The 27602-nt window shown below is 37.7% G+C and overlaps 1 protein-coding gene across 2 annotated transcripts in view; it reads left to right on the top strand.

Moving 5' to 3' along the window:
• gpc6a (glypican 6a) overlaps nt 1–27602 on the top strand; it is a 152782-nt gene that overhangs the window by 56539 nt on the left and 68641 nt on the right. For both annotated transcript variants that reach the window (XM_053477046.1, XM_053477047.1), the window contains exon 3: nt 26888–27279. In XM_053477046.1, coding sequence (XP_053333021.1) covers nt 26888–27279 — 392 coding nt within the window. The remainder of the gene's footprint in view (nt 1–26887; nt 27280–27602) is intronic.

The following is a 27602-nucleotide window of genomic DNA, read 5'->3' as shown; positions in this document are numbered from 1 at the left end:
TAATTCACATAAACAACTTCATCAGTCCACTTTGGTGTTTTTTAGCCTACACACACTTTTCACTATGTAGGCTGAATAAACAGTGAAATTAGTCCATGTGTCCCAAACAACATTCCCAGGCCACATTAGCGCCATAATCAGTCCAATGTGGCTGTTTACCAAAAGCACACACACACCCTAATCCCTATATAAGCTCCATAAATACCTTTATCAATTCACAGTGTCCCAAATCATATACCATGTTCACTATATTGACCAAATAAACATCATTGTTGTTCCACTGTGGAGGTGTCCCAAATCGCATGATTAGGCATTAGAGTGAGCATAAAATAATCTTTAATGATATTTAAGTACCGCAGAGGGCAAGCACAACAAGAACACGGGAGCTGATAAAAGTGTGAAAAATGACTCAGCTTCACATGGATCTTTCACTCAGGGTAGCGTGTGTGTGTGTGTGTGTGTGTGTGTGCACGAGAGAGATAAAAAGAGAAAGAGCACCGTGGGACACAGGTAATTAATTTTTCAAGGTCAATTACTTTAAAATCATATGATGGCATGCGGTATCCATGCAGTGTCTCTGAGGATCTGAGCTCACCACGCCTGCTGCGGGGGGGCGGGGCTTTTCTACACCCATGTTAACCATACTGTATGCAAGCCAACGAACACATGATTGATCATTACCTCATGCTCTCTCGTCTGTGGTGAGGTGAGGTGCAACTCATGCACACACTTCTCTATGTGCTCTGAATGTTTTTCTAAACAGATCCAATAAAGCTAAAGTAAAGATTTGTCATTTCCACTGACAGCTGATGATGTCATTGTGTAAGAGCAGCTTGACCAATCAACAGCGTCATTAATAATCACACATTAATCGCTTTCCTTCCTTCCATCCTACATTCCTTCTTTAAAAAAAAAAAAATCTTAAATTTTTCTTAAATTAAGTTTTTTTTATTTGCCTCAATTGTTCCACATTAAATTTTTATTTATTCAAACATTTCTCTTTCTTTCTTTCCTTTTTTCTTTCTTTTTAGTTTTTGCTTCTATTTATTTTCTGTTTCTCTTCACATTTCATCTTTCTTTCTTTTTCTATATTTTTTTTAATTTGTAATTTTTAAATTAAAATATTTATTAATATTCAATTGTTTCATTTAATTTATCTATTCATATTTTTTTTCTTTCTTCTTTGTTTTGTTCTTTTACTTTTTTAATTCATTTTTATTTATTTTTCTTTTATTTATTTTAGTCTTTTTTTTTTTTTTAGTTTGCTCCTCTTTGCATTTTTACCCTTGCATGTATCACCTCTTTATAATTTCATTTTTGCTTTCTTTTATTCCCTTTTATTCCTTTTTATTCCTCTTCTCCTTTTTTGCTTTTTCCTTTGTTTCTTTTTTTCTTTTTTTTTTTACTTCTCTTTTTTTTTTTTGGTTTGTTTATTATTTTTCTTTCTTTCCTTAAACCATTCCAAAAATCCTTGTCCTTTATTTCAATTATTTCTCATTTAATTTCTCATTTATTCATATAATTCTTTCTTACTTTTGTTATTTCTTTCCCTACTTGTCTTGGTTTTATTCTTCGTTTTCTCACCAACTTGGTTCTTGCTTCCTTCCTTGCTTATATTCACCCTTAGTTTTTGATTAGGATCATCAAACACATTTTAATGTTATACAAAGATAACCAGAGTAAATACAAAATGCAGTTTTTAAATGATGAATTAATTTATTAAGGGAAAAAAGCGGTCCAAACCTACCTGGCTCTATGTGTAAAGGTAATTTCCCCCTAAACCTAATAACTGGTTGTGCCACTATTGGCGACAACAACTGCAATTAAGCGTTTGTGATAACTGGCAATAAGTCTATCACATCACTGTGGAGGAATTTTGGCCTATGCATCTTTTCAGAATTGTTTTTATTTAGCCACACAGGAGGGTCTTCGAGAATAGACAGACTGTTTGGGTCATCCCACAGTATCTCAAACAGATTTAAGCCCAAACTTTGATTAAGCCACTCCAAAACCTTCATATTGTTCGTTTTTAATCATTCAGAGGTGGACTTGCTGATGTTCATCTTCAGATCATTGTCCTGTTGTACAACCCAAATGCACCAAATGCTTGAGGTAACAACCTGATGGTTGGATGTTCTTCTTCAGGATGTTCTGGTAGAGCACGGAACTCACTCCGGGGAAGGTTTATCACTGTTTCAAGTGTTCTTTATTTGTAGATAATGGCCTTAGAAATGGCTTTATAACCCTTTCCAGACAGATGTCAATTACTTTTTTCTCATTTGTTCTTGAATTTTTTTGGATCACGGCATGATGTTTATCATCTCTTAGCATGCTTCGCTCTTTCTGGCTCTACTTAGGTGTTTTTTTGATTCAACAGTAATCAATCTTAGGTGTGGCAGGTGAAATTTAAACTCAGCTTAAAAAAAAACTGATTTAGCAAGGTGGGGGGGGGGGGGTTACTTTTACTCATAGGGTCGGGTAGGTTTGGGCAGCTTTTTCCCTTAGTAAACAAACTCATCATTCAAAAATTGCATTTCCTATTTCCCTTTGTAAATTTACATATGACAAATTAGCAATAAAATTATAAACAGCACTTTTTCACAGCACTGAATATCTTTTTCTGTATCTCTTGAAATGTTATCAATATGTCTTTTTAATGTACCTTTGATCTCCCATCATCGTTGACATTTCAGTGTTTTATTCAGAAAGCACAGTTTCGGTTTTATATCTCCTCTTCGCTGCCAACCCACTATCCCACCCCCACCCTCCCCTTCTGATGTGTGTATTAAAGTGCATTTCTATATTTACCATTTCAGCAGGATAGCGTTACTGTTCTGACTGTGAACACAGAACAGCGTGTAAATCAATCCCATAATGCACCATAATGCCCAGTTAGATGAAAAAAAAGGGCCTCATACTTCAGTTTGGCTTGACAAATTAGACGGTATTTTTATTTGAGCTGGAATATGGCCGTGTTATTAAAATCGATGGAACATCTCTGCGCATGAGGACGCTGAGCTCGGGTTACCTGCGTGTCCACGCATCGATTGGCTAATTCTCTGAAGGAATATCGCACAGTCGTCATCAATTAGCTTCTTTCGGAAGGAGGAAATTCACCAAAACACACTGTCTGCACTCACACAGGGGCTCGCAATGGCGCGGGTAATGCTAGCGTTTACACAAAGAGGAGCTAGCTTCCTGATTACCTACTGTAGTTTGGGTGTTCCCTCAATACACAAAGTGTTCAGTAGCTAACTGAATTATATACATAGTGTGTTAGCTGTGTTAATAGTCAAACAAAGAAGTGTTAAATAGGTTGTCTGGCTTAGCTAATGTAGCTAACAAAAATATATTGCTGAATAATTACAGTAACATAATAAGGTGATTTTTTAATGAGGCTATTTAGTTTGTTGTGTAACTTAATAGTTTACTAAATATATTACGCTGTTAATGGTCATTGACTAAAATAAAGCTAGCTAAAAGCATTATCTTAGCTAAATGTTTAATGCACTTTGTTAGCTTTATTTTAGATAATAACCATGAAATACAGGATTCCCTATAATCCTAGCACATAGGTAAAGATGTCATCTAAAAAAAAAATAAAAAATAGAATTTGTCATTTCCAGTCACAGTCACTCTTGTATAAATTTACCAGAATGTTCCAGAAGCTTTTTGCTTGGGTAACGCAGCCAGGTTTGCCATGTGCTAGCCTGTCAGAAAGGCATCTGTGCCCTGCGCTCGCTGCAGTTCAGCGTCTGATAAAGTGCTACACTGACTGACAGCACGACTCGGGATGATGATGGAGGGATCTGAGAAAGGGAAGAGACAGAGAAGGGAAAGGGAGAGAGAGAGAGAGAGAGACTGAGATTGAGAGGCGAAATGTAGCAGCATCTGCTGAGAGAAAACTGGGGAAAACTGAGAGAGACAAGTTAATCGCAGCACATGCTAATGCAAAGTTATCTCTTCACTTTCTTTCCATCTCTCTCTCTCTCTCTGTCTCTACCTGTCCCTTTGTCCCTCTCTCTCACTTGCCGTCTGATGGCATGGTTTATAATTGCAATTACAATAATAAAAACAAGTTGTTCTACAAAACAGTGGCATACTAATATTCTAGCATATATAATTTCACTCTATTCCACTGTCACAATAAGGCAGGAGACATTATTCATTTTTTTAAAGCAGAAATGATCAAATAAATAAAGCGTTTATATGGCGTTTTTCCATGTAGCACATTTCTAACACATTTCCTATCTAATTTGTCTTACCTATCAGATTTCTTAGCTAATGCTATTCCTAGCTAAAATGTAGCTAGCACATTTTCTAGTTACCATATTTAGCTATCATATTTCTTAACAAACGCTATCTCTAGATAGGGAATTTTTTAGCTAATACATGTCTTAGTAAGAGCATTTCCTAGCTAGTACCGTCTTTAGCTAACACTATTCCTACTATCCTAAGCTAGCACATTTTTTACATGATGCATGTTTTAATATGGACATTTCTTAGCTAGTACATTTTAGGCTAATGTTTTTCAGTGAGCACATTTCTTACAGTAGCTAATACAATTTTAGTTAACACATTTCCTAGCTATTGCATGTCTTGGCTAGTGCATTTCTTAGCTAGCATTCTATTCATTGTTTGTAATCCTGCCTTTGTGCGTGCTATATTAAATGCAAATGGTCTTACTAACAGCTAGCTGCTAACAAGCTGTTTTATTGATAAGTTTATGAAGTTTTGCGTGCGCACTTTGTCTTTTTATTTGAGCATTGCTGACCATCCTGTTTGAAAGTAACTTGCGTCTTGTTTTTTTGGTTCAATTGTTTTTTTTTCACTGCTCACTCCAGAATGTCAGTGAAGTGTGTGTGGAGCGCCAGAAGATTCACGCTGGCCGAACAGAGCGCAACGTCATCACAGGAAGTCATTTCCACGCTCACTTCCATGCTGGAATTGCGTCTGTCGGCTGCTGGCTGTTCAATTTCACGCTCGCAAAGCGCGGAGATAAACGGCTAAAAATACCCGACATGCGATGGGACATGTAGTTAACGAGCGTAGCGGTGTGTGATTGATGGTTTCAGGTTCGGTTTGGACACGTACAGTGTCCTGTATGATGTGTTGGACCTGATCTATGATCAGCATCACGCAGCCACAGTAAGATGCTAACTCATGAGGAACAAGTGTCAGTCTAGTGCTCATAGCAGGAAGTAGTCGTAAACATTTTACCTGTCTCTCTCTACTTGTTTCTCTGCCCCACCTGTCTCTCTGCCATATCTGTCTCACTGTCCTCTTGTCTTTCTATCTTATTTGTCTGACTGCCCTACCTGTTTCTCTGTCCAGTTTCTATATAGAAACTCTCTGCTCTGCATATTCCTGTCAACACATACAGTATGTCTCTGTCTTCGATTGTTTTTTTGTTTATGTTTGTGTGCACATGTGTGTGTGTGTGTGTGTGTGTGTGAGACAGAGAGAGAGAGAGAGAGATAGATCCACGTTGTGGCATGCGGCAGTGCATCTTATACACAGACTCTCATGACTGATTGCATTTCAATCTTTCTCTCACTCTCTTTCACACACACACACACACACTGGACACTCGTGAAATATGAATGTGAGACAGGTACATGCCTTAGGCATTGAATGTGTGTATGTGTGTGTGTGGGGGGGCACACCTGTTTGTGATAAACACACACACACAAAACCAATTAAAATGAAAGCAAAAACATCCAATCACACACACACACACACAAACACACACACACACACTCACACACAGCCGGAAGCTTGTCCTGGTTCTCCTCGACATGCAGGGAACCAGAGGGAGCACCTTTCAGTTCTGAATGCAGTGTGCTTGAGTGCGCTGTGAAGAAAAGTGTGTCTGTGTGTGTGTGTGTGTGTGTGTGTGCGCTCAGGGACGCTCATCCACAGGGAGCTGTTTTTTTTTTATTGATGTGTGTTCTGAAGCAGATGTCACATCATGTTTGCTGGACACAGGGCAGTGACACACACACACACACACACACACACACACACATACATTCACACAGACATGCACATGCACACTTATTTGCCCAACATTAACTACAAATTTAATATAAAAAAACGTTTCTTCCTTTTAGCAAGTTGCAAGTAGCTAGAAATAGCAAGAAATAAAGTAAAAAAAAAATAAAAAAAGATGTTATATGAAAAAGATCAAGCTAAGAACATATAAAAAATTGTAATGAAACTACTATAGACAAACAGATAGATGTTTGAAGTAAGAAAAAAATAAACAAGAATCAAAAAGAAAGGGGTGAAGAAAGGTGGAGAAACAAAAAAACTACTTTAGATAGATGGATATATGAGGGATAAAAAATAGCAACTAAGAACACAATTAATAAAATAAAAGAAGATAAGTAAAGGAAAAAGAAAAGCACTAAAACAGTATGAAATAACAAAAAGTAAAAAAAAAATTAATTCATGAAAGAAAGAAAGAAAGAAAGAAAAAAAAGAAACGAGAAATAATAAATAAATAAAGAGTAATTCTAAAATTTAAAAAAGATAAAAGGAACAAAAAAGTAAGCCAGTAAAATAAAAGAAACTAAAAATTGTTGAAATAAAATGTTTTTTTTTAAACAAACAGATGAATAAATGAATAAAAAAGAAAAAAGATACAGAACGAAAGTGAAAAAGATAGAGGGCACAGCATGATAGAATCATAAAAAAAATGTTAGAAAAAAGTGAGAAAAAGGAAATCATCCCTAACCTATAAAACAGAAAATAAATAAATAAATAAAAAAGAAATGATAAAACAATATCAATAAACAACAGATGTACGAATGAAGGAAATATTTAAAAATGTTAAAGTTTAAATGTAGATAAAATAAAGATACATAAACAGAAAAAAAGATAATAAAAAATAGAAAAATATTTATTTATTTATATATTTTTAAAAAAGAGAACTGAAACACCTGATTAAGCAGAAGATTGTGTGGAGAGAAAGGAAAGCACACCTTCCACCATGACCTTTGTCGGGAGTTAAAGGTCGCGGTGGTGAAAGTTGTGTTGAGATCGAGGCCATGTTAGAGTGCATGCGCTGACACGCTGGAAAGGAGATGAACACGAAGCCTCGCTCGCCCTCCCTCCTGCCTCAGCACTCAGAGCCAGGTTTTCCCTGCAATATTTATACTCCGTTGCTCATTAATGGCCGCCGTGTCCATATTTGATGTGGCTCTCATTACGAACACTCCGGCAGCAGCTGCGCTTCAGACACGTCGTCGTATTTCTCTCAGAGGGGAAAAAAAACCCGGTGGAGACCTGCTGCTGCGTCGCCCTGCTTTACTAATCAATCACTCGCAGCATCGGGGCTGGGGGATCTCTCCGTCTAACGCACTATCGATTATTACTCCGGACTGATCAATATATATGATTAATTGGGGATTTGATCTCAGAGACTTTCTGGAAGGGCTTCCTGCTCTGGGTTCGAGAGAAAAGAAAAGAAAAGGATGGGGTGAAGGAAGACAGAGAAAAGGTCACATATGCACAAAAAGAGAGAAAGAAACAGAATAAAGTGGAAACTAATGAAAAGAGCTGAACGAGAGAGATATAGAGTAGGAAAGATTGACAAGCATGAAAAAAAGATAAGCAGAAATCAGTTTTTTTTTTTTTCATTGTGGAGAAGAAACAATAGTTAGGTTCGTTGTTCCAATACTTTTGGGGAGGTTTGTAAGTCTTTAAAGGTGTTTTAGCTTTGGCATGAAGCATATTTCATCTCCGAGGGCCTTTAATCCAAGAAAGCATATTGTATTCGAGGGTATTTATTATAATCTCTGGGGGTTGTTTTGTGTCTAGCGTCATTTAATCTCTGCTTGTCTTTAAAGTGTTTCATCTTAGTGGTATTTTATCTCCAGTGGATCTTTGTCTTTGAGTATATTTTGTCTCAAAGGGAATTTTACATCTAGTCACATTTTGTTTCTGCGGGTATTTTATCTCTGGGCGTATTTCATTTGTGTGGGTATTTTACCTCCACTGGCAGTTTAAGGGTATTGTACCTTTAGTGGCATTTGTCTGTTTGGGTATTCCATCTTGTGTATTTTATCTCTCGTTGCATTTTGTCTTTGATGGTATTTCATCTCTGGGGGTATTTCATCCCTGAGGGTAGTTTACTTCCACTGCCAGTTTAAGGGTATTTTATCTCTGAGGGTATTGTACGTCTAGTGGCTTTTTCTCTCTCAGGGTATTTTATCTCTAGTGCCATTTTCTCTGGAGGGACACTTTATCTCCCATGGCAGTTTAAGGGTATTTTACCTCTAAGGGGCTTTCACCCCTCTATCTGTATTGGCATTTTATCTACCCATCCAGTATATGTAGCGCTATCAGGTCTTGGATTCTTTTACAGAGAAGTAGTGGGGTACACCCAGGACGGGGTGCCAAGCTATTGCAGGGCACAAGCATGCATACACACTCACATGCACAAGAGGTGCATTTCAAACACTTAACCGTGGATCTTGTTGGCATTTTATCTCTGAGGGTATTTCATGTCTAAGACGACTTTATCTCTATTGGAAGTTCAAGGGTATTTTACCTCTAAGGAAGTTTCATCTCTGAGTGTATTATACCTCAAATGGTCTGAGGGTATTTAAACAGTGAGGGTATTTTATGTATGAGAAAATTTAAGGTATTTTATCCTTGAAGGTGGAATGTGAGTTATACTTTAGAGAGTTTTTTTTCCCCCTGAGGATAAGACACTATGTTAATTCTAAGGGTATTTCATTACTTTTATTTTACCACAGATTGTAATTTATCACTGGAGGTGTTTTAAAGTTTTTTTTTCCTTTTCTTCTTTTTCTCTACCTTCTCTATGAAATGTTCATGAATAGGTTTTTTTAGACTGAAGCTGCATCCGAAATGATACACAACTGAGCTTCAAGTCTGAAAAGCTTTAAACTGAACGATGCTTCAGTTTTATTTTCTTCTCTTTTTTTTATGTACAGCCTCAGACTAATATCATAAACCTTGATGAGATGTCGCGTTCCTACGAGTGTTTATTCTTGGCACCCGCCCTCATGTCTTGGCACAGACGTAGCCCTCGGTCCCCTCCCACAGAGAGGCTGTTAATTAGAGAGGCTGCAGGATCGACCAGATTGGCCGAGAGACCGAGAGACCGCGGCCAGGACAGAGGACGGAGCGGGCCAGGTTGAGTCAGAGCCATGCTGGAGAGTGCACCACTTTACCCCCCTCTCATTTCCCAGCAGGCTTAGCTCTGAGGTCACATGATTCACACGCCGGTCTGGATGGAGCTTGGGACGGCATCTGCGGCTCAACTTTTTAAACAGGATCTTCCACAAAGACAAGCTGCCTGATCCCATTACTCACCGCCCCAGAGCGAGGACCTCGGCCAAGGGACAAGAAGTCACCAAATTCACTTCTACACTTCTGCCAAACACTTCCACACTTCTGCGTCTCACTCGAACGGCTGCTTCCGTATTCCGTATATTCCGTACTACCGTATTTCATCCATTTCTCTTATTTTTTCTTTAGAATTTTTTTAATCTTACATTATTTGTTCCTTTTTATCTAAAAAATAAAAATCCCACTTTTTTAAGCTTAAACTTCTTTATCTCATTTATTTATTTGCTGTATATTATTGTCTCTTTCTTTCTTTTTTTCTTTCTTTTAAATTCTATGGCTTTTCACTCTAGTTCCCCTCTCTCACTGTTTTTAAACAGATACACCCTTGCTTTTTTTTATACTTTTCTTTTGTTTTCATCAGTTTACTTTTTTGTAAAAGTTAAAATCCTACTTTGTCTATTTTTTTTTACTTTTTTTACTTTAACTTTTTTTATATTTATTCATTAATATATAAGAATTATTTCATTAATTAATTTCTTCCTTTTTTTCCTTCTTTGCTTTCTTTTACATTCATTTATTCTGGCCCCTTTTATTTTTATTAACTTTCACTTTTAACTTTTTTTTTAATTTATATTCTTGATTTTTATTTTTTTGCCATATTTTTACTTACTTCTTTCTACCCCCCATTTTATAAATGCTATTCAATTTTATTTTTTCATTCCTCCATCCTGTTTCATTTCATTGTTGTATCAGTTTTTCATTTGTCGTCCTTGTTACCTATTTTGCTCAAAAGGAATGGAATGAGTACGTGTGAAGACATTTTTCAGACTGGTGTTAAAGCGTTTTACGCTCTTAGCTTCGCTCCTCTCTTCATTATCCAACAGGTACATCGTAGCCAATGTTACCATGGTAACAGTTGCTACCAAAACACCTGTTGTTTTATTTTCTTCTGTTTAAAATGAGTTTTTTTTTTCTATAATCGTTTGTATCCGACAGCAATCCTGTGACACCGCTATTAGCGCTGTTGCTAATTGCTAACATACTGCCTGCTTAATCTGGTTGATGAGATGATGGAGTGAAATGCAGCTGAGTCACAGTGTGAAATGGCGCTGGAGTACAGGGGTTGTAGTTTTGCACTGGGGCTATTAGACACGAGCTGATTAGCACTAACCGGGTGAGAGAGGTCGCTCGCTCTGGGGCGGGAAAATCGTTTTCACCTTTGCACTCTGTAATTTTCACTTACGGATGTGTTCTGATACTGTTCGTTATTTATTTATTTATATATATATATATATTTTCAGTGCAGTGATAGATTACGTTAACACACATACACACACACACACACACACATTATTACACTACGATAAACATGAAGGAAGGTCATCTTCTTCTCCTGGCTCAGAAGCCTGATGTTGTTGTTGGTGAAGCGAGGGTGCTGTGAGTGAGATCTGGAAGACGTGCTGTCGCTCAGTGATGGACGGCTCTGAGGTCAACTATAAATCACATGAGTGTCACGTTTCCGCTGAGTGACCGCACGTTTCTCCGTCAGCGTAACCGAGAGCGTTCCCCTTTGTCAGGGGCAGAAATCATTACGGCGCTGGGTTAGCACTGTTAGCATTTTAGCACAGCGCTTGTAAACCAGGAACAGTCTAGTGCAATACCTCTCCACAGACTGGCCTCCGTCACACAGTCCTAAATCTTTCTTTCTTTCATTTTTCTTAGTTTCGTCAATTCTGTCAATTCATCCATGCTGTTTTACACGTCCTCCTTTTCACACTTCTTTCTTTCTTGGTTTTTTTTGGAATTTTATTTTTTCCTTTAAGAGTTTCCTCCCTTACTTACTCGTGCCTTCTTTTTCTTTCTATTCTTAAGCCCTGCTTTTTGCCCAATTTTATCCCTCAACCTTACTCTCTTTATTTTCTTTTACCATGCTTTCCTGTTTTCTTTTCATTAATTCTTTCATTTTCTTTCTTCATACTTTTTGTCTGCTTTCTTCTCCCCTTGGTTTTTAAATTTTCTCATTTGCTTCTTTTTCCTTTCTTATCCCTCTTTTCTTTTGAATCGTTTGATTTCTTATCTTTTTTCATCTTTTCCTCATTTCTTACATTTTATCCCCATTTATTTCTTTTTTTCTTCTTTTCCTTTTATTTCTTTCTCCTTCTTTATTACTTTTTTTTTTCTCATTTTGCTTTCCTGCTTTACTTTCCCTCATTCTTTCTATGTTTCCTTATATGTCACTTTTTTATCCATCGAGTTATCTTTTTTTCTCTTTTCTTTCTTCCTCATTAATCGTTCTCTATTTGTTTTTTCTGCTCTGTTGAATATGGAGCAGCTCGTGCCCTGCTCTGACTCGTAGTTTGACCGCGGGTTTGTCTTCACTCCTTTGCGTCTTTAGTCTTACGAGAGTCTTTGTCCATTAGTTGATCTTTTGAAGTTCGCACTCTGCCGGCCGGCGACTAACAGCCACCGTGGAGAACACGGAGAATGAAAAGAGTGTGGTGGTCTCTGAAGACCACCCGTCCGTCCGGCCCTGCAATCTGTAACGAGCAAAACAGAATCTGCATAATTGGCGCGCGTCTGTGCGCACACAGCTGTCACTTCCTCCTCAGGTAATGAATCACTGCCTGCGTGTAAACAACAACAGGGGCGAGACGCAAGGATTTGGCAACCGCCAGCTCGGGGCCTTCAGAGCTTAATGAGTTTGAGAGTGATGAAGAGATCACACAGCAGCTAGCAATTAGCAAAAAGAGAGGAGAAATTCACAGACGCCATGAGCTGTAGACTGTATCTTATACACAAGTCTTTTTCTTACTGAGCCTTGGGTCGAAAAAAAATGCACACACACACTCACACACAAACTTTACAGAGGTAGCGCTGTAGCTAGGATGAAGGTATAATTGAAGCTATATCAATACCACCCCATTTCAGTCTATTAGGTACAGTATAATAAAAATGTGCCATGTCTTTAATGTGACATTAACACGTACATGGAAATAAGAGTGGGTGTGACATGAGCCTGCAAGACTCTTTGCCCTTTAGCCAATCTTTTAACTTCCACAGTTAGCAGAAGTGACTAACACCTGTCATAGAGAAAAGAATGCTGTTAGTTACTAATTTTCTGACTTGAGCTAACACGACAGGATTTCTTTTGAGCTAATGTTCATGAATGTTCATTAGCGTCAGTCTTAGGCCATGTCCACACATAGTCGGGTATTTTTAAAAACTGAGGTTTTTATTTGCGGTTTCGGATTTTCTTCCACATGTAAATGCAGTTTTGGTCATTGAAAACTGAGCTTTTGAGGTACCTGAATGTACTACGAAGCTCCCTGCTGCTACATACAAAACTCCAACCCCACAGACAGCGATGGCGGTTTTGGACGAGACCCATCGAACTTCTACAAAGCGCAACCATGGACTGGTCTTACTGTTAGCTAGATAGTCAGAATGCACTAATCTGATAGGATTTCTGAAAGAATTATGATGTCATGCTCATAAAGTCATGTTCAAAAGTAAGTACCCCCTCTTTTATTTTATGTTTTTGTGTAAAAACCTTATATAAATCATCTGATTGGAGTTGGTCTCAATATTAGACAAATACAACCTTAGACAAAGAACAACATACTGTATAACTTTTCCTCCATGCCAAAAGAAAACCCTCGAATACTAAATACCCTTCATGATCCAATTTTAGCGGCCATAACCTTCTGTATGACTTTATTTAATTCAATTCAATTCAATTTTATTTGTAGAGCGCTTTTAACAATTGTCATTGTTGCAAAGCCTTTGATTTACACAATCAAAAGATTGTGTTTATCAGTCTCTCCCATTGCTTTTCCCCATTCTTCTTTACAACACTGCTTCAGTTCTTTAAGGTTTTTGGGCATTCGCTTATGCACAGCTCGCGTAAGGTCTTGACACTGCATTTTTGGCTTCAGGTCTGGACTTTGGTATTCCAAAACGTTGATTCTTTCCTTTTTCACCCATTCTGATTTAGTTTTACTGGTGTGCTCCGGATCATTGTCCAGTTACATGACCTACTTTTTTTTTTACCAAGCTTTAGCTGTCGGACAGGTGACCTTACATTTGCTTCTAGCATACTCTGTTGTACAGAGGAGTTCATGGTTGATTCAATGACTGCAAGGTGCCCAGGTTGTGTGGCTGCAAAATAACTAATAATAATAATAGTAATAATAATAATAATAATAAAGCCTAGCAACTGTCTTGGATGTTTTCCACTTGTAAATAATCTTGCTTGTGCTTTGTGTTAACACAATTTTTGTTACTTAAATAAGAGCACAGTTAAAGCAAAAGTAATAATAATAAAAAAATAAAAAAATAAATTATATATATATATATATATATATATATATATATATAAACATATGTTGTTTATCTAAGATTCTATTTGCCTGATTCTAAGCTATAATTAGATTTTTTAAAACACACACAAAAAATATTAATAAATTAAAATAAAAAAAAAATAAAAAAAACTGAATTTAAAGAGGGGGCACTAACTTTTGAAAAGATTATGTTAATTAACTCCATTCCTAATGTTAGCTACAAACTAACAAAGCAGAAACTGATTATTTAGAGAATTTTTAAGATTCTCATAAGTGTTTATTAGCTTCCGCCTAGTTTTAGCTAACTAATTCGCATACACTAAACTGACAGGATTCCTGAGACACTTTTAAACTTATGTTAATGATTGTTCGTTAGCTTTTCTTAAAATTTTAGCTAGCTAAACTCACAGGATTCCTGAGAGATTTTTAAAGTCAAGTTACTAAATGTTATTATATTCACCCCAAATGATTTCTAGTAGCTAACAAGGGCTAAGCTGACAGGATTACTGAGAGTATGGTACAGTCATGCCTATAAATGTTTATTAACTCTGCTAGCTAGTAGTAGCTATATAGTAAGCATACACTAAACTGGCAGGACTCCTATAAAACAATTAAAACCATGTTCATAAATGTAATATGAACATATGGTAAATTAACAGGATTCAGAGGAGAAGAATTAACATGATTTCTGTGCGGATTTCCCTTTTTCCCTTTTTAGTCAACTCTATTTTAAGACTTTAGCTTAGCCTTAAGTCTTACACTACCGTCCAAAAGTTTGAGATCACTTTCTAGGTCCATGATGGTTCCTGATTTTTATTTCTTTCTACATTGTAAAGGCTGAAGGCGTCCAAAAAATGCATTAATCTCCTTTGAACAGTTAATGGTGAGATGTTTCTGCTACTTCTGCTCTGTAAAGACTTCATAACGCCTCTAATCTGAGGTGCTGCTTGTTAATTGGTCATTTTTCAGGCTGATAACTCTAAATGAACTTCTCGTCTGCAGCAGAGGTAGGTTTTGGTCTCGCCCTCCTGGGACGGCCTTCATGAGAGCCAGTTTCATTATGGTGCTTGACGGATTTTGCAAATGCACTTGACGATAATGTTCTTGCAAGAACTATTACAGAAAGGCTGACCTCTGTGTCTTATAATAACAACTAACTGTTGTTTTTCTTGTTGTTACGTAATTACCTAATCCCATATGTGTTATTTTATGGTTTTGAAATCCCCAGTATTGTTGTAGAATGTAGAAAATAAATCACTAAACAAAAACAAAGAAATTTGCAAGTGTTCTAAAACTTTTGAACGGTAGTGTATGTACAGAGCTCTTGAAGTAGATATGCTATATAAAACCTTCTAACCAGCCTCACAACACACACACACACACACACACACACACACATTAGAGGGAGGAAAGCAGATCTGGTGTCACACTGATTTAATTAGAGTAAATGGAGGCCATTTTAAAGCCAGGCTCTCCTCCACACACACACACAAACACACACACACTAATTTCATGCTGTGCTATAGATACATTCTATCACATGCTTCCCTTCCCATCGACACATTCAGTCTCAGACACACCATGTTTTCAGTTCCTTCTTTGTTTCTTTCTTTTCTCCTTTTTTTTATATGATTCCTTTTTTTTTTTTTTTGCTTTTTTGGAAATTGTTGGATTTCTTTTTTCCCATTTCCTCCTATTCTTTCGTTCTTTCTTTCTTTCTTTCTTTCTTTCTTTCTTTTTCCTCTGTCTTACTTTTTATATGTCCTTTTTTTTTGCTTCTTTTGTTCCTCTTTTATTTATATAACTTTATTTTTTTTATTTCTTGAATTGTTTAATTTCTCACTCACTCACTTATCTTCTATACCACTTTATCTTGTATTCAGGGTCACGGGAGACTGGAGCTTATTACAGGAGACTTAGGGCATGAGGCAGGGTACACCTTGGACAGAGCGCCTATCCATTGCTGGGCACACACACATACACACACACTCACACTCTCATTCACACACTACGGGCAGTTTGGGAATGCCAATTAGCCTAACCTGCATATCTTTGGACTGTGGGAGGAAACCGGAGTACCCGGAGAAAGCTCACCAAGCACGCGGAGAACATGCAAACTCCATGCGCACAGGGATGGGAATTAAGCCTGGACCCTGGAGGTGCAAGACGACAGTGCTAACCACTACACCACCTGCCTTATTTTTGTTTTCCGCCCGCCACCGTTGCCTTTTGTCTTTTGCTTTTTTTCTCAAATACTGTAGTCATCACTGAAATAAAATTGTTGTTTTATTGTTTTGTCCACATAAAGAACCTGATTCAGGTCTCTTGGAAGCCTGCATTTTCCGATCTAATCTAAACACTTTGTTTCAAGTTAATTGAATGTTTTTTTTCTTTTTTTTCTGTAAATGATATATTTTTTTAAGTATAAGTATTTTTTAAATAAAATTTACCAGCACATCTGAGCTAAATGACTGTGCTGTGAATAGCTCTGTCTCGTCTTCATGCCTGTCTGGACGTAACTTCATTTCATTGTTAGAGAGGATACGCTGCTAATGGGTCCAACCAAGAATATGATAAAGTTTTACAATGATAGTAACACTATGTTTATTTTTGCCCCAGCTACGTTACACCAAGAATATGAGAATGTTTCATCATTCAATATATTCTTATTTAGAATGCTTTACAAGCAATACTTCTATATCATGGACTTTTTTATTTTTTCTTTACTTTAGCAACGTGACACTTTATATAAAACAGTTTATTGACTTCATCAATGGAAATTAAACAACTTCTTCCAGGAATGTGCTTTCTGGCTTCAAAGCTCTGTGGTTATTTAATAAAGCACTAGACATTTGAAGCCAACAAGCCTTTTTTTTCTCAGTAAGGGTTGGAAGACTAAGAAAAGCTGTAATCAGTAAAGAAAGTATAAATGGTCTATGTGGAATCCAGATATGAGAAAATTATTCAAAAACAAAAGCCTCTATATGATGTAAGATGTAATTAAAGCAATGTTTCAGCAGCTCTTGGTCAAGATCAAGAAAATGTAAGAAAACTGTACCACCATGCCAGATCATAATGGTTATCCAGCTAGTGTGACGTACTTTAAAGTTTATAGAAATGCACACCTGAAGACTAAAACCTGTTCTGTAGTGGAAACAGCTTGAGTCCTGAATTGATTTACAAACGATCCACATCTACTGAGATAGGGAATGCCTGCGTATTCATAACAGCTCCCTGATTTCCGCAAATCGTAGTTATATTGCAAAACACATTTTTCCATAGAAAATAATGTAAATACAGATAATCTGTTCCAGCCACTCAAAATATTACCAATTTCCAACACTATAATTGTATTTTTATGTATAAAAAGAATTTAAACATTTAAAAAAGACATGTAAATAAAGTCAAATATGAAATATATAGATAATAAACCTCACTTAACCTTTTTAATTAAATTTTTAATGTATTATTTCTTCTGGCATCAGCTGCCATAAAAAATAATAATTAAAAAAACTGAAAGTGGTTTTATTTCTTTATTGCTACCATCCTTGCTAATATTATATCCTGAAAAATCTTTTTTTTTTTGTTTTGTTTAGTTTTTTTTACAATGTCTACTGTATGTAACGCTTAAAGGCTGTGCATTAGCTTCTAAATTGTTAAACTCGACTCTTGTTCCTTGATTCGCCTCACCATATGTTATGCTGATCATGCGGCCTGTTTTTTTTGTGCTAGATTGCTACCTGCTAAGCATTAGCAAACAACTTTGTCTGCTATCTTAAGCTACATTCAAATTCACTGTGTTTACGAATTGTTTTCACCTACAGTGGCTCCCTCTAGTGGTAGAACTTTAGAGGTAAAGCTAAACTGATTCTATTTGTTATGACTAAAATCTTTTTATGGTACTTCAGCAGTCAAAATATAATTACAGTATATCATTCCTTAGCGGTATGCTAACACGCCTATAATAAAGCTTAATGATTCTGATGATTTTCTCTCAATTCATTCACTGACTTTACACCGTACGTGCGTGTTAGCTAGGTGATTCTGTAACCTCGGTCAACAAGTAGCTTCTGCTTGGCTTAAATATTTTCCTAGTTGCCCAGCAACAAGTGTTCATCTTCCCATGAGGAAATTTGCACGTTTCATATGAATGCTCCATTACACTCGGTATACTCTCACTCTCTCTCTCATTATGTAATCCTATCAAAAGATGGTTTTATATTCACACATGCGCACACACACACACACACACACACACACACACACATGCACGCACATTCATCTGTCATGAGCTCCGGTGATCATTAGCTCATAACGCTAGCTCTGATTAGCGCTGTAGCGTGTCAGCTTTCACATTAGTTTCGGATCAATGGGTGTGGATAAAGCCTTAGATCCATCATTCTGTAGGGCATGCTTTCTTTTCTACCCTATCTACTGCATACTAGTGTGCATCCTACAACCTACACCCTACACAGTAAGGACAGCAGAAAGGTCATGGCCGTAATAACCACATGCATTATTGCTATAAAGTCTTTCCTCTTTGGCTTTTTGAGTGTATGTGTGTATGCGCGAGTGTGTGTGTGTGTGTGTGTGTGTGTGTGAGAGAGAAGGAGAGAGAGATGGACCGAATCGATTGTGAATTCCGTAAATGGCGTGAATGAGTTTAGAAAGACGTTTAAACCCTGGATGGAGAGGCACTAACGGCTGATGCGTCATGAGTCATATCCAGTTACTATACTCTGATTCATGCTAATGCTGCACTAATGTCGTTTCCCTGTCACACTCCTGAGCTAGCCACACAGTGACAGAGTGTCTTTTTGTTTCAAAAGACGGAAATAGTTAATGCTGTCAAAACGTCCATAAATGTTGGAGAAATAGGACATGGAAAGATGACACTCTCGCAATTCCCTGTGTCGAGTAAAGCATCCAAAAAATGGAGATGAAGCCATGGAGATAATCCTAGCTGACAGCAGACCTTTAAAACAAACCAGGGTTTTAGTTTTTTTTCTTTTTTTTTTCTTTTGATAACACTAACTCACTAGAGTTTAACTCAGCACTGCTTCCACCAGACAGAATTTTTCTCTCATTTAGTGGTTTTGAATAATCTTTCCATCACATTGTTTCCCATCTGAAATCCAACTCTATTGATTCCTTTTCCTCTTTTACAATCTGCCTCTGTCTTTCACTGGCTGTTGCATTCTCTTTCTCTCTCTCTCACACACAAACACGAAGCTCTGATTCATGACTCCGCAGCATGACCAGATGTCGACCCTCCGTTCCCATTACACATACACAGGGCTGCTGTTAATCATGCTAACACGGGGAATGTGTGTATATGTGTATGCGTGTGTTCATGGAGACTCCACTACAGTGTTGAGTCTGTAACAAATCATAATTATACAGTATAAGGGGGCACTCTTGCTTCAGACCAGACTAAATCTTTGATTAAGATAATCTAATAAATCCCAAATAAATCCGTTTCAAATGAGTTAGAATTCATTTTGGGGTTTTAGTTTTGGTTTCATTATAGTTTAATTGCAGGCAATTATTTAATCGAAATCATCTTATCCATAAATTCTTCTTGTGGCTGGCAGTGAGAAGCTTCACCCTGTTAAATGAGCCAAGCTGCTATCAATTCTTATCCATCCTCAACCTTTCAGCAGCTTTGTTCCCAATGTACCACAAGACCACTCTCTTGTCTTGGATCTGTTCGCATGAGTAAGACATGGACTTTCTGGCACAACTACAGTAGGTACTAGCTTGTTTCTTTCCAGAAGCAAAGGTCATATCAACATTCTGCTCCACACAGATTCTTCAGCTGTGTTCCTCAAGGCTCAGTGCTTGGTCTTCTTCTGTTTTTTTTCTGTTTTTTTTCTTTGAATCTGCTGCTTTGTAAGGTCATGTCCTCACATGGATTTTTACACCACCGCTATGCTGATGACACTCAACTCACCTTTATCCTTCTTCCTCAACCTTTCTTCTACATCCATCTTAGCTCTTCATGGATAGCAGCTGTAAATTAATCTGAGCGAAATCAACCATTTTATCCTAGGTAATGCATCCTCATGATAAGTGTTTGTCATATTTCTGGAAAACTTTCAGATTTCACCATCTGTCACTGCATGAAACTTTGGTGTAACCATGGACAACCAACTGTCCATCTTGCTCCTCCTGGCTGAACTGACTCACTCATGCAGATTTCTCATATAGATAGAACATCAGGAGGATAAAGCTCTTTTATCCACTGAGGCCCTTCAGACTATCCACAGAGGCCACTCAGGTTCTTATTCAGTTTCTTGTCATTTTGAGACTGAATTAATACAACTTGCTCCTGGCAAGTTTCACACTGATTTCTGAGACTTATCCAGAATGCAGCTGCATAACTTGTCAATCTTCCCAAGATCTCCCACACTATCAAGTTTATCTGCGATATACCATAAATAAACATTTAATATGACTTTAATTAATCCTAAACAAGGGTTAAGAAATTCTTTGGTCAATAGTGTGAATTACTGTAGAATTTAGCATTGAGTTTTGTTAAAAGGATTTGGAAAATAGCATTTAGCATCTGGCAAATGTTAATGACTGGTATGTAATTTGACATAAGCAGAGGGATTTGTAGGGAATTTTGGTTTCATTTGTAAGTGGATTAGGGTTAATTTGAGGATGGATTAGAATTAAATTTGGTACCGAACTAGGGGGTAAATTCGGGCTTGCTTAAAGGATGGATTGTAGTGGATTTGAGGCTAATTTTAGGGTAATTTGGGGTTTATTTTTAAGGTGATTTAAGGTTCATTGAAAGGTCGATTTAGAGTACTTTATATGTGGTTTGGGGTTAGGTTTGTGGTGCATTTTGGGAACAATCCAGGACTGGATTTGGGATACATTTTAATGTGATTTGGGGTATTTTAGAAGTGGGGTTGTTTGGGGGTGGAATTAGGGACACTGTAGTGGTGGCTTTCAGATTAATTGGGGGTGACTTTGGGGTTAATTTAAAGGTGAATTTGGGGTTAATTCTGGTAAGGTTGGGGATTAATTTGGACTTGGATTTGGGTGTTACTTTGCAGTTGCTCTGGGCGAAGATTTGGTATTAATTCAGGGGTGGATTTGTAGTTACCCTACAGGGGATTTTGAGATTAATTTGAATGTGAATTTGGGATTTATTTGGAAGTAGATTTTGGGGTTACTTTGGCAATGATGTGGGTTAAGTTGAAAGTGTATTAGGAGTTAATTAGGGCTAACTTTGGGATTATTTGGACTTGGATTTGGTTGTAGACCTGCCCTGGGGTAGGTTTAACATGAACTGCGGGTGGATTTGGGTTACTCTAGATGTGTTTATACTGTAGGGTAAATTTATGGGTGGAATTATGGTTATGTTAAAAGTGGATTAGGGGTTCATTTGGAGGCGAATTTGGGGTTAGTTTATAGCCTGATTAAGGGTTAATTTAGAGGTAGTCTCAGGTTACTTTTGAGGTAGATTACATTTACATTTGGGCATTTGGCAGACGCTCTTATCCAGAGCGACTTACATTTTTATCTCATTACACATCTGAGCAGTTGAGGGTTAAGGGCCGCGCTCAAGGGCCCAACAGTGGCAACTTGGTGGAGGATGGGTTCCCTGATTGAGTCTGGTTCCTCTCAAGGTTTCTTCCTATTGCCATCTCAGGGAGTTTTTCCTTGCCACCGTCGCCGTCACCCTTGGCTTGCTCATCAGAGACATTTCATTCATCATTCATTCACCTAATTATTATCTAGACACATTTTTCTCACACATACACACTTCCAAATATTTTATTTTCTTCTCTAAAATTTTCTTTAATTTTTGTGAAGCTGCTTTGAGACAATGACCATTGTTAAAAGAGCTATATAAATAAAATTGAATTGAAATAAAATTGAATTGAATTGTGGTTATGGGGTTTGAACCTGGGACCCTCCGAACCGTAGGCCCATTATGTGATTTATTTAAAGCTAGCTTTGGGGTTAATTTAAAGGTGAATTTATGGAACATTAAAGGTGGTTTGGGGTTGATTTCCATGTGAATTTGAGGTTAGTTTGGTTGTCTACTGAGTTTGATTTGAGGGTGGATAAGTGGACTGAGTATAGAGAGAGGATTTGCTACTGGATTTGTGTCTGCTGTGTCTGCTAAAGTCTTGACAACTGATATGAGTGTATGTGACATGTAGATAATGACTTTTCCCCACTCTCAATTAGCCCACACAGGGCCTATTAATTACACACACACACACACACACACACACAGTACAAATAAAGTGCATACAAAGGGTATTTAGTAATAGACATGTGAGGTAGATTACTACAGCTGTATTCCTGATTAGAAAAAACTCCAGTGATGCAGTGCATGCTGGGAAAAGCAAGGAACAGGAAGTTCTGGAGTGTTTGAGTAACCGATCGGCTATTAAGCTCCATATTGCTGACACGACACCATTTCACATTTACATCAACTCACTGTGATTCGGTATATTAATAATGCATATGCAAATTATTTGTTATTTACTCACACTAGTGTGTGTGTGTGTGTGTGTGTGTGTGTGTGCACAGTTGTGTATTTTTATCTCCCTTAATACAGATTGTGATATTTGTCCTTCACACTGTGTGTGTGTGTGTGTAGAAATGACTTTAAGGATGGTTTTTCAGAGATATAATCACTGGGATTGATTCTGCAAGCTTGATTCTTTGAGTTTCCTGAAATCGATTCGCTTTCTTTCTTTGCCTTTGATTTCACAATTTCTGAGACTTGATTTTCCTGTGTCCTAGTTTGATTCCTGAATTGTCAGAGGCTGGGTAAGAATTTGAATCTCCTTAGTTGATTTCTAGAATTTCCTCCTATTCCCTACTCATGCCCAGTGTTTTGGGATCGCCCGCGGATCCACTTGGACCCTGACTGGTATCAATAAGTAGCAATGAGGGTTGAAGAGTGATTCCCTGGATTTGAATCTTTAAATTTGATTCTTAGAATATGTCTCTCTTAGTCAGATTCCATATGTTAAGTTTCCAGAACTTCAATATATGAGTTTGGTTTCGATGTAGCATGGTAGCGTAGAGATTACCGCCCCGGGTTGTGTGCATGGAGTTTGCATGTTCTTCCCATACTTGGTGGGTTTCCTCCAGGTACTCCAGTTTCCTCCCACAGATCCAAAGACATGCACATTAGGTTAATTGGCATTCACAAATGTCCTGTATTGTGTAAATGCGCATGTGAGTGTGAGAAAAAGTTGTGTGCCCTGAGATGGATTGGCACCCCGATCCGTCCGGGGTGTAACCTGCCCTAATTCTCCTGTGATAGACTACCGGCCCCCCATGACCTTGTACACAATAAAGCAGTATAGACTATGAGTGAGTGAGAGTTTGGTTTTGTAAATTTGATTGTCCAGGTTTAATTATACATACACTGTAGAGTTAATGCATTAGTAGTGCTGTGTTTTTTTGTTTAGTTTCCTCTGTTCTCACATTGTTGTGGATTTGGGGGGGGGGCAACAAGTCATGATCTGATGAGCTGCCACTTGGGTATGCATGTGTTTCTAGCACATTCAACATGGAATGCCAGGGGTGAAGACAAGCGATTGGTGTGAAAGACGAAATTAAGGCGGAGATGCTTCACCTTGTCCTGCTGTCACACACACTAGCATACATGTAATGAGATAGAAATAGAATAGTATGCTCCGTGGGGTGTTTAAGGAACTCTCTCTCTCTCTCTCTCTTTGTGTGTGTGTGTGTGTGTGTGTGTGTAATTAGCTGAAGGGGAAATTGTGTCTTCATTGTGTGTAATGAGAGCATTCACTGACACATACAGCAGCTTCTGATAATTAATCCCTTTATTTGTACTGCACTTCCTGTTTGTTATATTTTCTTTCATAAATGGATGAAAGGATATGAATATGAATGAAGATGTAATAAAATTATAATTTGACAAACAGGATCAGTAATCAGGGTAGAGTTGTCTCTTTGTATCTTGGAGCACCGACTCATTAATAACGGTTTTAATTAACGTACTATGCTGTACTTTGTGGCATCTCTCACACACACACACACACACACACACACACACACACACATACACATACACACATGAAACTCAGTGTGTTTTACAGTCTGTATGAGTACTGCAGTAAAACTTCTGTACTTGATGTAGACCTGGTGTAGCTTGGTTCTCTGGATCGAATCTCGCCTGTAGTCTGTGTGCACTGAGTTTGCATATTTTCCCCCTGCTTTGTGGGTTTTTCTCCGGGTACTCCAGTTTTCCTTTTGCATTCTAAAGACATGCCCTGTAGGCTGTTCTCAGAGTGCTCATACTGTACTGTTGGAGATGGTGTATATTTGTGCCTACATTCGGGGTGTCCCCTGCCTTGTGCCTGGGATTGCCTTCAGGCCAAATTTGCTAATCTTCTAAACAGAGATTGGCAAAGTATACTTGAGTACCGTACTTGAGTAAAAGTAGAGTTTCCTTAGGGTGAATATAACTCAAGTAGAAGTTCTCCACTGAAGAAAAACAACAAAAGTACCTTCAAACCTACTTTGGTAGGTAAACCCTAACCCTAACCTGATATCAACCACTTGTTGTATTATTAGGGATGTCTTGAAGAAAAGGCAAGTCAAACAATTGCGTAAAGCAATCATCAGAGGACAAAATTCCTGCTTCAAATAGTATTGTATGTACTACTGTAGTTATCAGTAAGGAATGTATCAGTACAGATATAGTTAACAGATGCAGACATAGTAAAACAAAGTAAAAAATATTCTCTGATGCAACTACAATGTAAACCTCGGTTCACCTGTCATTTCATCCCTACGTTCTGGTTGTAACCAGATTAGGTTGTACATTAATTCATTTTTTTCCATAGCAATACATGCAAATCGGATTAATCCGTTCTACTGTACATCCCTCTAAGCTACAGTATATTTAACTTCTGTTTGTATGATGCTTCTTGGCGAAGGCTTGGACGTCACTCCACTTTGCACAAAATGATTTCATCCTACTGCAAACTGAGCAAAACTGAGATGCACTCATGCCTTTGTTCACTTAATAGCTGCAGCTTGGGATGGGTCGTGTCCCGAGGAGGAGTTTGTGAACAGACACTAATTTTAGACAAATGTTTCGTGAAACGAGGATCCACGGTAAGTAAAGTATAGATACATGAAAAATGTACTTACAGTAAGTACAGTATGAAGGTAAATGTACTCAGTTACCTTTAACCGTGGTTTTGCTTTTTTTGCTTTTTAGGATTTATTCCTTGAAGTCAGTTTTCTGAAATACATGAATGTTGATTTTTTAAGATAAATTTTTCTGACAATAAGATCTTAATTTGGATTCCTTAAATTTTGTTTTTCTGCATTTGATAAGAATTTTAAGTTAGTTTTAAGCTGTTGTTTATTACATAAATAGTACTGCACAGTAAAATTCTTTCTTTGAATACCCTAGTATAATTGGGGTCAAAGCCATAGGCTTAAGGCACTTGCGATGAAAAACTGATGGAGCTGGGGCTCAAACCACCAACCTTCCAGTGCCTTAGCCCTCTGAGCTACAGTACCACTGATTTTGAGTTCAATTCCTAATTCCTTAAGTTGATTCTTTTAGTTCCTTCTTTTCATATATATATATATATATATATATATATATATAGGTAAAATAAGTATTCGATCACCTAGTTTATAATTATTATTATAGGTTTATGGTAAAGGTTTCTTGCCTGTTGCTTGGCAACTCGAAGTTACAGCTTTCTCCGTGAATTTTCTATTAGATTAAGGTCTGAAGACTGGCTAGACCACTCCATGACCTCAATGTGCTTATTCTTGAGCCACTCCTTAGTTGCCTTGGCAGTATGTTTGGGGTCATTTTCATGCTGGAAGACCCAACCACAACCCATCTTCAGGAGGTTTTCATCCAAAGTTTTACAACACATGGCCTCATTCATCGACCCCTCAGTGCCGCAAAGTCAATCTGTACCTTTAGCAGAGAAACAGCCCCAAAGCATAATGTTTCCACCTCCGTGCTTGACTGTAGGGACTGTGATGTTCTTAGTGTCATAGTCAGCATTTTTCTTCCCCCGAAAACAGCAAGTCGAGTTGATGACAAAGAGCTCCATTTTGGTCTCATCTGACCACAGCAGTTTATCACAATCTTTCTCTGTACATTGGCAAACCTCAGACGGGTCTGTACATGTGTCTTCTCAAGGAGGGGAAGCCTTGCTGTGCTGAAGGATTTCAATCCATGTAGGTTTATTGTGTTACCAATGGTTTGTTTGGTGACTGTGCTCCCAACTGCCTTGAGATCATCCACAAGCTCCTCTCGTGTAGTCCTGGGCTGGTCCCTCATTTTTCTCATGATTATTCTTAGTCCATGAGGTGAAATCTTTATCATATATCATACTGTATATCATATACTGTAGGGCCATTAATGGTTACTTTGTATTACTTCCGTTTGTAAATAATCGCTCCAGCAGTTCTTGGTCTCCTTCTCACCAAGCTTCTAGCTGATGGTCTTGTAGCCCATTCCAGCCTTGTGCAGGTCTAAGATATATATATATATATATATATACTGTATAAAGATGATACGTTTTGTCCCTAATGTTATTGAATCCTTTATTAAAGTTTTGTGATTTTGATTCCTTGAGGTTGACTTTTGAGTATCTACATTTGATTTGTTTAGTTTTTTAGGTTGAATTCTTTAAATTTAAATTTAAATGTAATTCCTAAACTTTAGTTTAAATTCTATTCCAAGAGGTAATTTTGTGCGCTTTTATTTGTTGAGGTTAGGTTTCTGAGGTCGATTTCCTAAATTGAATTCCTTGAGTTTAGTTATCAGTATTTATGTATTGAAGTTGGATTTCTTGAGAATATTCTTTGCTAAGTTTGATTCCTTGTATTTAATTTCGAAAGTTTTATTTCTTAAGTTTAGTTACCTGAATTTGATCCTTTAAATTTAGTTTCGTGAATTTGATTACTTGAGTTTAGTTTTGCTAAATTTTCTTTTTTTCTCGTTCGCTCGGTTCCCAAGGCTTGAGACGATTGAGTTTTGTTCCATTGAGTGTTCTACCTAAAATCCATGATACTGTTTAATTGTTTCATTTTCAGATTTTGATTTCTCCCATTTATTCATGAGTTAATTTGCTGATTAAATTCCCTCAGCATTATGTTTCAGTTATGTGATGTTATACTTATTTTTTTTTTCTCCATGTGATTCATTCAGTTTCCTCTTTGTCTTCTAGAGTTCTTCCTCAAACTGCTGGAAAACTCAGAGAAATCTCTGAACCACATGTTCATCCGTACCTACGGAAACCTGTTCATGCAAAACTCTGAGATCTTTGAGGACCTGTTCTCAGAGCTACGGCGCTACTACACAGGAGGAAACGTAAACCTGGAGGAGATGCTGGGCGACTTCTGGGCCAGGCTACTGGAGAAGATGTTCCAACTACTGAACTCTCAGTTCACGTTCACAGACGAGTATCTAGAATGTGTGAGCAAGTACACGGACCAATTGAAGCCATTTGGAGACAACCCGCGCAAACTCAAGGTCCAGATCACACGCGCCCTCGCTGCCGCACGGACCTTCGTCCAGGGACTCATGGTGGGACGGGAGGTGGCCAATCGTGTGGCCAAGGTGAGGCAGAGTTTATTGCAGCATCTGCTTATTGCTGGCTGAAAATCTTAGCTAGCTGATCGGACAGATGGACAGACAGATAGCGATTCAGACAGGAAGACAGGGAGAGAAACAAAAAGGTAGCGGATATCTTACCTTCGGAATCGGGTGTGTTTTACACGACACTTTTCCCTAGAGAACCTTGTGTGTGAGATCGAGGGATGTTTTCAGGTTGATCTGAACTTCCTGTCTTCTCAATGGAGAAGGGAGTAGGGAATAGGGCACAGGGGGATTTCATCAGGTTGCTGTTTATCAGGCTGACCTTTAGTGTGGTGTTTATTAGT

The sequence above is a fragment of the Clarias gariepinus genome, chromosome 18 (assembly GCF_024256425.1).
Source record: "Clarias gariepinus isolate MV-2021 ecotype Netherlands chromosome 18, CGAR_prim_01v2, whole genome shotgun sequence".
NCBI classification, from domain to species: Eukaryota; Metazoa; Chordata; class Actinopteri; order Siluriformes; family Clariidae; genus Clarias; species Clarias gariepinus.
The sequence above is the reverse complement of the archived record's forward strand: the minus strand, read 5'-3'. Positions and strand labels throughout refer to the sequence as shown.